At 42.2% G+C, this 13,931-nt stretch overlaps 1 protein-coding gene across 1 annotated transcript; it reads left to right on the forward strand.

The window, feature by feature from the left end:
* The first annotated feature begins 814 nt into the window (after nucleotides 1–814).
* On the forward strand, nucleotides 815–3,001 carry LOC140888963 (uncharacterized). The gene is made up of 3 exons (XM_073296656.1): nucleotides 815–941; nucleotides 1,056–1,603; nucleotides 2,492–3,001. Exons 1-3 carry the CDS (start codon nucleotides 815–817, stop codon nucleotides 2,999–3,001), a joined length of 1,185 nt encoding a protein of 394 aa, XP_073152757.1.
* Nucleotides 3,002–13,931: the final 10,930 nt, after the last annotated feature.

The raw sequence follows: 13,931 nt of genomic DNA on the forward strand, positions 1-13,931 counted from the left end.
CGGGACCGAATTACCTTTTGAATTGGAAGAGAAGCTGAAAAAATTTTTTGGTCGCAATTTGGACGTGTTTGCTTGGGTTGATGAGCCTCTACCTGGAATACCTCATGAATATGCACTCCATCACCTTCGTGTTGATTCGAAAATGAGACCGGTGAAGCAAAAGAAAAGAGCATTTGGCCCAGAGAAAAATCGGCATATAGCCGCTGAAGTGGAAAAACTATTAGCAGCAAGATACATCAGGCCAGTTACATACCCAGATTGGCTTGCAAATGTTGTCTTAGTACCAAAACCTGGAGGAAAATGACGTTTGTGTATAGATTTCACTGATCTCAATAAAGCATGCCCCAAATATCCATTTCCACTCCCTCGAATTGACTTGTTAGTAGATTCGACAGCAGAATGCGAGCTGCTCACTTTTCTTGATGCGTATCAAGGATACAATCAGATTGGTCTAGCACCAGAAGACCAAGAAAAAGCAAGTTTCATCACCGATAGGGGGATTTATTTCTATGATGTTATGCCGTTTGGGCTGAAGAATGCTGGAGCTACCTATCAACGTTTGGTAAATACCATGTTCGAACGCTTGATCGGACATAACATGGAAGTTTATATAGACGACATGCTCGTCAAAAGTACCCAAGCATCTAATCACTTGAAAGATCTTGGGGAATGCTTCAGTATACTCAAAAAATATAGGATGAAGCTCAATCCGGACAAATGCACTTTTGGTGTACGAGGAGGCAAATTCCTTGGTTACATGGTGTCAGAATGAGGAATAGAGGCCAACCCTGAAAAAATTAAAGCAATTTTGAACATGAATCCTCCAAAAAGTGTGAAAGGCATCCAGGAATTAACAGGACGTTTGGCCGCCCTCAACCGATTTATTTCAAGATCTGCAGACAAGGGGCTACCATTCTTCAAACTGTTGAGGAGTGGAAAAGGTTTTCGATGGACATAAGAGTGTCAGCAAGCATTTGACGAGTTGAAAAGACATCTGACCTCTCTGCCGTTGTTTGTAAAACCAAAGGAGGGTGACACCCTGCTGATTTATCTAGCAATATCTGCGGAGGCGGTAAGTGCAGTATTGGTATCTGAAGTAGGACGTGAGCACAAACCAGTGTACTATATCAGCCGAACTTTACACGGAGCAGAATTAAGATATACAAAGATCGAGAAACTGGCACTGGCTTTGGTAACTGCAGCAAGAAAACTACGTTCTTACTTTCAGTCTCATCCAATAATTGTACTCACCAATCATCCTCTCAAACAAATTATCTCGAGTCCTAAAGCATCAGGAAGAATGGTTAATTGGGCTATTGAATTGAGCCAATATGGAATTGAATATCGCCCGCGTCCAGCGATTAAAGCACAAATTCTGGCTGATTTTCTAGTAGAGATGACAGTAACTCAAGAAGAAAGCTCCACCCAGACATGGATGGTTTATGTCGATGGGTCATCGACCTCTACAGGAAGCGGTGCAGGTATAGTTGTGGAGAGCCCACAGGGAGATAAATTTCAATATGCCATCAAATTTCTATTCCCTGCAACGAATAATGAGGCAGAATATGAAGCTTTCATCATGGGAATTAAATTTGCTCTGTCGGTCGGAGCAGAAATACTGACGATATGTAACGACCCACTGTATCAAGATGAGTCTTTTCAGCGTGCTTTTGTCCTCACTTACACGCACCCTGAGAAACTTTTCAGGGGGTCACCCATCCTATAATTTCCTCAAGTAAAGCACGCTTAACTTTGGAGTTCTTATGTGATGAACTTCCGAAAAGAAGATGCACCTTCTTGATATGAATAGTACATATGAAATCTTTTTAAGCTCTCCTCAACCATGTAGTCCCATACCTACACAGTCTCAGAATCCCTCTCATTCCGGCACTGGATCGGTTCATTTATGTCTCCCTCCGCCTAGAATCCTACCAGGAGCCGCTCATTGTCCGTGCAACCTCTTGGCACCGGCGATCACTCCCTGCCTCTTCAGCCCCGGGCGTCACATGCCCATCAGCTTCCGCTTGGTTCGTCCTCGAACCATACCGTACTAAGAGAGGTCTGCTTTGATACCATTTGTAATGACCCACTGTATCAAGACGGGTCTTTTCAGCGTGCTTTTGTCCTCACTTACACGCACCCTGAGAAACTTCCCAGGGGGTCACCCATCCTATAATTTCCCCAAGTCAAGCACGCTTAACTTTGGAGTTCTTATGTGATGAGCTTCCGAAAAGAAGATGTACCTTTTTGATATGAATAGTACATATGAAATCTTTTTAAGCTCTCCTCAACCATGTAGTCCCATACTTACACAGCCTCAGAATCCCTCTCATTCTGGCACGGGATCGGTTCATTCATGTCTCCCTCCGCCTAGAAGCCTACCATGAGCCGCTCATTGTCCGTGCAACCTCTTGGCACCGGCAATCACTCCCTGCCTCTTCAGCCCCGGGCGTCACACGATACACAGTGACTCCCAACTTTCGTCAGTCAGATTAATGGAAATTATGAAGCGAAAGAAGATAAAATGCTTAAATACCTCACTCAAGTGAATGAACTTCTCTCGCGTTTAGACAACTATGATATAAAGCAGATACCTAGAGGGGAAAATGAGTCAGCAGACTGTCTCGCCAAGTTAGCAAGCTCCTTGGCTAACATTGATAGTAGGAAAATTACATTCCTAACATATGGCAAAGAAGAAACTGATCGAAATGATGTTACGATCTTCTGTGCTGACAGCGAAGAACATAGTTGGAAAGATGAAATAATCGACTATTTGATGCGGGGTAACCTACCCGTTAACCAAGTAGAAGCTCGAAAACTTAGAGTTCGAGCTGCTCGGTTCACGATCATTGATGGAGAACTGTATAAAAGAGGTTTATCTTCACCGTACCTAAAGTGTCTAACACCAGCCAAAGGAAACTATGTGCTCCGTGAAATTCATGAAGGAATTTGTGGGAATCACTTAGCCGACAGAGCTCTCGCGGGGAAAGCATTATGCTAAGGATATTTTTGGCCAACGATGAAGCAAGACGCTATTGAGTTAGCAAAACATTGTCACGCATGTCAAGAGCATGCTAACTTCCATCACCAGCCGGCTATAATCATACAGCCCCTGGAAAGTCCTTTACCTTTTGCTCAATGGGTAATGGATTTGGTTGGTCATTTTCCTCCTGCTACAAGGCAAAGAAAATTTCTGATAGTTGCTGTGGATTATTTCACCAAATGGGTCGAAGCTGAACTGTAGTGACCCTTACCCGAATCACCTACTAACAGAACTTAGGCATGCAATTAACTTAATTAAACAGATATCAGAATAAAACTGTGGAAACCATAACGTTATACAATCCCAAGTAAAGGAATCTGTAATTTATCCAAATAATATACAACCAAATCGAATAGCTGTATTAACATCAAAACAACAGAAATAAAACCTAGACGAAGCTCCAGCTGGTCAACCACTGACTAGCCCCTCTTGGATCCACCCGCCTCGTCCAATCGCAAACCTGCCCCATGAAATAGGGTGTCCAGAATCACAGAGTACGAGACGTGAGCATAAAACGCTTAGTACGAGAGTATGAGTATACATGCATGCAAAGTGAACTCCCTATAAACTCGAGGTCAAGGATCAGATAACAGAGACAGACCGGGCCCTGGTATGTAGCACGCTGTGCCGTCGCTTCAGGAGGTGGCTCCCATACCATAATACAAGTGGATATGCCGGACCCAAATCGATGGAAGTCCAACCACTAACAGGATAGGGAAAAACCATACTAACAGACATCTCGAAGGAGATAGCTCAGTATGCAAATGAATGCAGCATAAATCAATGACATATAAACCATGCAGTCACATAATACATGCATACTCAGTCAGGATATCTCGAACAGTACTTTCGTACCTCAAAACAGTGCAAGCTCTACCAAATCTAGGTCCACGCCTATAGTCTGCTCTACACTGCCAAATGATACTACTATCATTAAAGTGCTCTAAAAGCCTTAACTAAGCTATTGCATACTCCTAAATATTTATAGGAAGAAAAAGCTATACCTTCGTCTGTCGTTAGCCCTTTGATGTCGATGCCTCCAGAACTTGGGCACAACTCCGCTATGACTATCGAACGCCTCGACGACTCTCGGGTCAAGCCTAGGAAGGCTAGAACAACTCGAATAGACTAGAAAGGAGAGGGAATACTCGGAATTGGCAATTGGAAATGAAGCCTCGGCCCTCTATTTATAGACAACGATCGGAACTTCCGATCCTCGATCGGAACGTCCGAACCTCGATCGGAACGTCCGATCCTGCCATCGGAGCCTTCGAAGATCCTAATCTGCCACGTGTCAAAATATCACTGGTTGACTTCGGATGGGGGTGATCGGAACTTCCGATCCTGATCGGAGCTTCCTGTAGTAGCCCGTACCCTAATTGAGTAATTAAAGGATTAATGCTAATTAAATAAATTGGGGATTGGACGGATCGGAAGCTCCGAAGGGACGATCGGAAGCTCCGATCGGGATCGGAAGCTCCGATGAGCGATCGGAGGCACCGATCGATATTACATCATCCATGACGTGTGGTTGGATCGGAAGCTCCGATCAGGACCGAAAGCTCCGATCACCCCTATCCGGAGTCAACAAGTGATATTTTGACACGTGGCAGATCAGGATCTTCGGAAGCTCCGATGGCAGGATCGGACGTTCCGATCGAGGTTCGGACGTTCCGATCGAGGTTCGGACGTTCCGATCAAGGATTGGAAGTTCCGATCGTTGTCTATAAATAGAAGGCCGAGACTTCATTTCTCCTTGCCAATTCCGGATTTCCTCTCTATTTCTAGTTCTTTTGGAGCTGTTCTAGTCTTCTTAGGATTGGTCCGGAGGTCGGCGGGGCGTTCGGTAGTCGTAGCGGAGTTGTGCCCAAGTTCTGGAGGCATCGACATCAAAGGGCTAACGACGGACGAAGGTATAGCTTTTGCTCCCTATAAATATTTAGGAGTATGCAATAGCTTAGTTAAGGCTTTTAGAGCACTGTAATGATAGTAGTATCATTTCGCTGTGTAGGCGGACTTTAGGCTTGGACTTAGAGCTGGTAGTGCCTACCTGGTATTTGAGGTACGAAAGTACTGTTCGAGATATCCTGACTGAGTATGTATGTATTATGTGACTGCATGATTTATATGCCATGATATTATGCTGCATTCATTTGCATCTTGCTGTATCTCTTTCGAGATGTCTGTTAGTAGGGTTGTACCCTATCCTGTTAGTGGATGGACTTCCATCGATTTGGGTCTGGCGTATCCACAGTTATCTCGGTATGGGAGCCACCTCCTGAAGCGACGGCACAGCGTGCTACATACCAGGGCCCGGTCTGTCTCTGTTATCTGATCCTTGACCTCGAGTCTATAGGGAGTTCACTTTGCATGCTTGTATACTCATACTCTCGCACTGAGCGTTTTATGCTCACGTCTCGTACTCTGTATTTTTTGGACACCCTATTCCATGGGACAGGTTTGCGATTGGACGAGGAGGGTGGATCCAGGAGGGGCTAGTCAGTGGTTGGCCAGCTGAAGCTTCGCTTAGGTTTTATTACTGTTGTTTGGGTTTATACAGCTATTCGATTTGGTTGTATATTATTGGATAATTACAGATTCCTTAACTTGGGATTGTATAATGTTATTTGGATTCCGCAGTTTTATTCTGATATCTGTTTAATTAAGTTAATTGCATGCCTAAGTTCTGTTTAGTAGGTGATCCGGGAAAGGGTCACTACATTTATGGTATCAGAGCATGCAAAAGATTTCTTGGGATTTAGTCTCATCTTGAGGTATTTTTGTAGATGTCAAATCGTGACGACCAGAGTTCTCATGACAGTGTTGGTGGGCGTTGGGGTGATGTCGACCGGGAGCCTCGTCGAGAACGGCGTCATCGTCACCATGACGACAAGCGTTTCACTGTGCGTCGATTCTTAGCTATGGGTCTGTTGGAAAACTGGCGTTCAGATCAATCACGATTGATACCCGGTGCAGCGGAAGTTTAAAAATTTTATTATGGAACAATTCCATAGTGTGGGTATCAACCGTTCAACGATTAAATTATAAGTGTGTGTAAAATTTAAATAACAATTATTAAATTTTACCTTCAATCTCGAAGCGAGATTATTGGACACCAACAGAATTAATCTGCTCTTGTTGTCTCTCCCTGGAACAGATGAACTCCTTCAATCAGGTCCACGAATGAGGTTTAAATCCCTCTGACAGATTGCACTAGAAAATCTGTCAGAAGTTTTTCTGCGAAGAGATTAAACGAATCTGATTCGTTATTCCTGACTGCAATTCAAAATCACAGACCGGAATTTTCTCTGACAGAGTGAAGGGGGGGGCGGCCGAAATATGTTTGAGAGAGAGGGTAGGGTTTTCGAAAATTGCTCTCAAAATTATGACCTGTTGTGTCTAATTTCTGTACTGCAATAACTTATTTATAATGCAGGCCACTAACAGCTTAGGGCCCATTAGTCATAAGTTGAGGCCCGACAAGCAAAGCCCACACGTTCAGAAATTAATATAAAATTCATCGTGACTCCGATTGATGAACCGATTTCACCAATGTGCACAGAAACCATTTCTGCACATTTTAAAGTCAAGATAAATTTTCCTGAATCCGAATTCAGTGGTTTCCAAAAATGTCCATCCCTATGTCATTTTAGGAAATCCTACTCCCTTACTCTTATTTAAGAAGTCCAACTTCTTTATTCATTAAATTTAACTCTTTAAATTTAACTATCTCAACGGGGATTGAAACTCCATTACACTGTGTGACCCTCAATGGTTCAGGGATACAGCTAGCCGTGGGCTCACAACTCCTTGTGACTCGGAACAACATTTCCGACTTGCCCAACGAATCATGGTAAAGCGCCTAGCAACATCGCCCCATGATTCCCTAGGTATCACTGATAGTGCCTACAAGAACCAGTAGATTTTGGTTAGCGTACAGTACGGTCCCTTCATCCATATATCCCGATCGAATCAACAACCATTGGTATATCGAGAGTCGCTCAAGATTCGATAACTATGCAATACATCTTGAAGATCCAATTAGTGACATCGCATGTGCTACTAAGAAACCATTTCTTAAATCACATCAAGTACTCTGGCCAGAGATTCGTCACACTAATATCTTCTCAGATCGCATAGGATATCCACACTCGCAAGTATGTGGTGAATCCTTGACAACAATGCATCGACTCCTATATGTGTTGTAACTGTACCCAATCCCGACACATGATGACCCCCATAGAGTCGGTAAACGAGTCAAAGCACAGTACTAGCATATAGAGTCTCCATGATGTTTCAAGTAGTAAGGACTAATGGTGTACAACCAAAACCGCGGACTTTATCCACTCGATAAGTGATAACCACTTAGAAAGTCCGGATAGGGTAGTTCGATTATTCATCCTATGAATTTCATCCTATGAATATCCATTTGCATGCTTCGAACATCTCCATGTTCCCTACCAATGAAACGTGGTACTCCGCATCGCAAATGCTAGTCTCAAACTCGAGCGATCCTTATCCTTATTATCGGACGGCTCAATCGACTAGGAACAGTTTAGAATATACAGTGACTATAAGATGTATTTCATGATAGACATCCCCATGTTCTACCACATCTTACATACACTATAGTATATTCAAGGTCTTTATCAAAACAACAATAGTATATCATAATATTACAATATGAAGAAAGATAAAGTCATTGCCATTAATAAAAGTGTAAATTATTAAACAAAAGATTGTTTGTACAAAGAGTCATCAAAGCCCATAGCCACAAGTTGGCTCACTGGGCACCCACTCTTTCAATCTCCCACTTGCCCTATAGCCAACTAGTCATACTACGTAGACCCATTGCTTCGCGATGTTTGTCAAACAATGGTCCTGGCAAGGGCTTAGTAAGCGGATCAGCGATATTGTCTGCAGAGGCCACTCGTTCGACAGTGATGTCTCCTCTTTCCACAATCTCCCGGATGATGTGGTATTTCCTCAGTACGTGTTTGGATCTTTGATGAGACCTTGGTTCCTTTGCTTGAGCAACGGCACCCGTGTTGTCACAGTACACCGGGACTGGACCAACAAATTCAGGAATGACGCCCAACTTTTGGACGAACTTCCTCATCCAAACGGCCTCTTTAGCAGCAGCTGATGCTGCAATGTATTCAGCCTCAGTGGTGGAATCCGCTGTGGTGTCCTGCTTGGAACTTTTCCAAGAGACAGCACCGCCATTGAGCATGAACACAAATCCAGAGGTTGACTTCGAGTCATCCAAGTCACTTTGGAAGCTAGAGTCGGTATAGCCTTCCAATTTCAGATCTCGTCATCCATATACCATGAACATATTCTTAGTCCTTCGTAAGTACTTAAGAATGTCCTTCACGGCTTTCCAATGCATTTGACCAGGATTAGACTGATATCTGCTCGTGACACTCAGAGCAAATGCTACATCCGTTCTGGTAGATATCATCCCATACATGATACTACCTATAGCTGACGCATATGGTACATGTGTCATATTCTCTATCTCTGCATCAGTCTTGGGACACATAGACTTGGATAAAGAAACTCCATGACACATGGGTAGATGTCCTCTCTTGGACCCATCCATTGAAAACCGTTTCAATATGGTGTCGATGTAGGTTGATTGAGTGAGTCCTATCATTCTCTTAGATCTATCTCTATAGATCTGTATCCCAAGAATGTAGGATGCCTCACCCAAATCCTTCATCGAGAATCTACCTGATAACCATATCTTTGTTGACTGCAACATCCCTACATCAATGAGTAGGATGTCATCAACATAAAGTACTAAGAATGTCACAGCATCCTTAACTACTTTCTTGTACACGCACGGTTCCTCCGGGTTCTTGATGAAACCAAAATCTTTTATTGTTTCATCAAATTTCTGGTTCCAACTTCTTGATGCTTGTTTTAGACCATAAATTGATCTCTGAAGCTTGCATACCTTATGCTCGCTTCCCATGGATGTGAACCCCTCAGGCTGCTTCATATAGATTTCTTCCTTAATGTCTCCATTAAGAAAGGCAGTCTTCACATCCATTTGCCATATCTCATAGTCATACCATGCAGCTATGGCAATAAGGATTCTTATGGACTTGAACATTGCAACTGGTGAAAAGGTTTCATCATAGTCAACTCCTTGTCTTTGAGTGTAACCTTTCGCCACCAATCGCGCCTTGTAGGTCAATACCTTACCATCAGGCCCAAGCTTTCTCTTGTAGATCCATTTACACCCTATTGGAACAATTCCATCAGGAGGATCTACTAAAGACCAAACTTGGTTTGTATGCATTGAATCCAATTCAGACTGCATAGCTTCAAGCCATAAATTTGAATCCGCATCAGAAATTGCTTCCTTGAAGTTTCTTGGATCACATCCAATGTCGGGTTCATCTTGATCCCCTTCAAGAAGAAGACCATATCGAACAGGAGGTCTAGAAGTCCTCTCGGATCTTCTAGGTTCAGGCGTGTCTAGTAATGGTTCCTGACGCGTAGGATCGTTATTTTGTATTTCGGGTTCTTCTCGAACTTCTTCGAGTTCCATCATCTCGCCTTTCTTATCCAATAAGAACTCCTTCTCCAAGAAGGTGGCATTCCTAGAAACAAACACCTTTGTTTCAGCAGGATAATAGAAATAATATCCGATTGAATTCTTCGGATACCCTACAAAATAACATAAGCTGGATCGACTATCCAACTTATCTCCCACTGTCCGCTTCACGTAAGCAGGACATCCCCAAATCCTTAAGTACGAATACTTAGGAGCTTTGCCATTCCATAACTCGTATGGTGTTTTGTCCACTGCTTTAGTGTGGACGTTGTTCAACAACAATACCGCCGTTTCAAGCGCATAGCCCCAAAACGAAGGTGGAAGCTCAGTGAAGCTCATCATAGATCGAACCATGTCCAACAAAGTTCGATTACGACGCTCCGATACACCATTAAGCTGCGGTGTCATAGGAGGAGTCCACTGAGAGAGAATCCCATTCTCTTTTAGATAGTCCAAAAACTCGGTACTCAAGTATTCTCCACCTCGATCCGATCTAAGTGCTTTAATACTTTTACCTAGCTTGTTTTCTACTTCAGCCTTGAATTCTTTGAACTTTTCAAATGCTTCAGACTTATATTTCATTAAATATAAATACCCATACCTTGAATAATCATCAGTAAAGGTAATGAAGTAGGTGTGGCCATGTTGAGTCCCAACTCTAAATGGACCACAAACATCTGTATGGATCAAATCCAACAGATTTTGACTACGCTCAGGTTTCCCCTTAAAAGAAGATTTAGTCATTTTTCCTTTTAGGCAGGATTCACAAGTAGGTAGAGAGTTAATATCAGACATATCAAACATGCCCTCTCCCACTAGCTTGTTCATTCTCCTTGAGGAAATATGACCTAGTCTAGCGTGCCAAAGGTTTGCTGGGTTTTGACTATCGATTTTCCTTTTGTTTGTTGTCGCCGGTTTATCAATATAATTTATTGGAACGTCTTTTAGTTTTAAGTTGTATAGATCGTTTTCAAGTTGTCCATTTCCAATCAAACATTCATTCTTGTAAATATTGCAAATCCCATTCACAAAATTGCAAGAATAACCATCTCTATCAAGCATAGAAATAGAAATAATGTTTTTAATTAAATCTGGAACAAATAAAACATCTCTTAATAATAACTTAAAACCGTTCTGCAAAGTTAAACAAACATCTCCAATGGCCGTAGCTTCAACTCTGGAACCATTCCCGAGCCTCAGCTGGGTCTCACCCATTCTAAGCCTGCGACTTCTTGTCATCACCTGCAAATCATTGCAAATGTGAGATCCACATCCGGTATCCAATACCCAAGAAGTTGTATTAAGTGAAATGTTTATTTCAATATAGAACATACCCTTTGCAGTTCCCAACTGCTCTAGATATTCCTTGCAGTTGCGCTTCCAATGACCCGGCTTCTTGCAGTAATGGCAAACATCCTTGGATTTTGCATTGTTTGAAGCCTTTGTCTTGTGCTTCTTCTCGGGCTCGACTTTCTTGGGTGGGGCAGAACGTTTCTTGCCCTTCATACTTGGCCCCTTCTTAGCAGAAGATGAGGAGCCCACCAAGAAAGCTGGCTTATCCTTCTTAAGTGTGGATTCATATGTAACGAGCATATTGACCATCTCTTCAAGGGTGGCCTCTATCTTGTTCATATTAAAATTTATCACAAATCCATCAAACGAAGAAGGAAGAGACAGAAGCAGTAAATCCACGTTGAGTTCATGCTCCAACACCAAATCAAGGGTCGCTAACTTTTGTATGAGCCAAATCACTCGTACCCCATGATCACGGACCGAAGTCCCTTCACGCATGCGACACGTCATTAGCTCCTTAACAGTAGCGAACCTTTCAGCCCTCGATTGAGCCCCAAAAAGTTCCTTGAGTTGAGCGTGAATGTCAGCAGCATTCACGGTGTCCTCAAATCGCCTCTGGAGTTCATCAGACATCGAGGCTTGCATATAGCATTTGGTCTTGATGTCATGGTCCCACCATGCATCAAGTTTGGCCAATTCCTCCGGACTTACATCAGCTGGTGCTTCCTTCGGAGGTGCTTTCTCTAACACGTAGAGCATTTTCTCCGAAGTCAAGACAATCTTCAACTTCCGGAACCATTCCGTATAGTTGGCGCCAGTCAACTTGTTTTGTTCGAGGATCGAGAATAATGGATTTCGCGAATTCATTGTATGAAATACTGAAAAGAAAAACAGACATATATCAATGATTGTTTAAGCAATTTACTAAGACATAAAATAGGCGAATTTAATTTTATGAATCTCACTCCCACTATTTTAACGATTTCACTACCCTCTAGTGAAAACGGGAAACTTTTTCCTTAGTGAGAACATGGAGTCCAATTGACAAACTTATGGTCCCGAATAATATCAGCCAACCATAATTCTCAAAAGGTAGAGTCCAATTGCTTCCAAAGCAACCCCCATGTATTTACCTCATGTCCAATAAGGGCCCAATAATATGACGCCGTTTAAAGTGACATGTCAAGATGACCCATCAATATTAAGTTGTGATGGACGGTCGCCATGTGGATCCCCAATAATATGAGCCGATCCCATGGGAGTTCCACCCAACTTACAACATTTGTCGATCCAATGTACAGCTTTCCGACGGACGGGCCCCCCCAATAATATGAGCCGGACCGTATCCGCGGGTAGCATCACATACATTGACCGTTGATGGAAGGTAGGAACATTTAAACAAATTTAAATTTCCTTTATTTATCTTGATATCAATTTTAAATCATATTTAAAATGAGGGATTTTAATTATAAAAATTTGTCTCATCATAATCATTTTATTGCATGCTTGCCGGATTCACGCAATTATGTCTAAAACATGCATACAATCATAATATCATATATTATATAGGATGATCGATTCCATTTCTAATTGACCCGTGGTTGCCAATCACGAGTCTTAGTCCAATCCTAGGTAATATGCAGTATGCAATGCAATCCTATTACATTAGCTTCCAATTTACATTTCTTCGTCTTTATTGTCTGCTGGGCCCACCATCTTCAAATCTTGATCTCCCACTAAATCTAATGTATTTACAATAAATAACAATGACAAGTAGGGGATACATTTTAGGGGTGGGAACGGGCCATAAACCAAGCCCACTTTTATTACATATGACATTCATATCGGGCCATAAACCAGGCCCATTAATAAAACCAACAACAATAAAACAAATGTAAATTCCTAACATACACCTACAAAATTGGTCATGGCAATCGATCATCCTTATCCAATAACATTTAATTCAAAATTAATTTATTGGATAACATGCAGTGGCAATTCAAATTTAAACAAGATAAAATCATATTTTATATATAAAATCTTATTTTACATATAAAATCATATTTTATCTCTTTATCAAATAAAATCATATTTTATCTACAAAATCCAATTTTATGGATAAAATCATATTTTACTCAATATATTCATAAGATCAAATCTTATCATCAATTGTACCAAAAATAATTGATTTCAAAATTCAATTTAAGGATAAAATATTAAAAATTTTCCAAAAATTCAAATTTATCCAAAAATCAATTTTAAAGTTTACGGACTCGAACAATTCGATCCGAAATCTCGTGAACCAATCAAAAACAATTTTTGACCGGACCAAAAATAAAATTTTAACATATTAAAATTAATTTTAAATAAAAAATTTAATTTTTCCCGCGGGCCGCCCGGGACACTCCCGGGCCGGCCCGCACCCGTGGGCGCGGGCCGGGGCAGCCCGGCTGCCCCTTTAGGGCAGCAACAATTGCTGCCCTGGCGGCGCCGTGCGCTGCCCTGGGCGGCGCCGAGCGTCGCCCCTGGGCGGCGCCGTGCGCCGCCCTGGGCAGCGCCCAGCGCTGCCCTGCGCAGCGCTGAGCGCCGCCGCCGTGGGGGGCGCCGTGCGCCGCCCGGGGCAGCAACAATTGCTGCCCCACCGGGCAGCGATCCAATCGCTGCCCGGGTTTTGCCCCCGAAAATTTTTTTTTTTTTTATTTAAAAATATTTATTTTGTTTCAAAAATCGAGACTCAAAAATTTTTGTACAATTGATTAATTTAATCGTTTGATCTGAGCAACCTGGCTCTGATACCACTGTTGGAAAACTGGCGTTCAGATCAATCACGATTGATACCCGGTGCAGCGGAAGTTTAAAAATTTTATTATGGAACAATTCCATAGTGTGGGTATCAACCGTTCAACGATTAAATTATAAGTGTGTGTAAAATTTAAATAACAATTATTAAATTTTACCTTCAATCTCGAAGCGAGATTATTGGACACCAACAAAATTAATCTGCTCTTGTTGTCTCTCCCTGGAACC

This window comes from Henckelia pumila, chromosome 3 (genome assembly GCF_033568475.1).
Source record: "Henckelia pumila isolate YLH828 chromosome 3, ASM3356847v2, whole genome shotgun sequence".
NCBI lineage: Eukaryota > Viridiplantae > Streptophyta > Magnoliopsida > Lamiales > Gesneriaceae > Henckelia > Henckelia pumila.

Excerpts from the sequence above, each read along its gene's own strand:
- LOC140888963 (XM_073296656.1), top strand. The coding sequence starts at position 815 with ATGAATCCTCCAAAAAGTGTGAAAGGCATCCAGGAATTAACAGGACGT. Across the intron at positions 942-1,055 it reads ACTGTTGAGGAGTGGAAAAG|CAATATCTGCGGAGGCGGTA; the intron begins GTTTTCGATGGA and ends TGATTTATCTAG. Across the intron at positions 1,604-2,491 it reads GAATTAAATTTGCTCTGTCG|ATTAATGGAAATTATGAAGC; the intron begins GTCGGAGCAGAA and ends TTCGTCAGTCAG.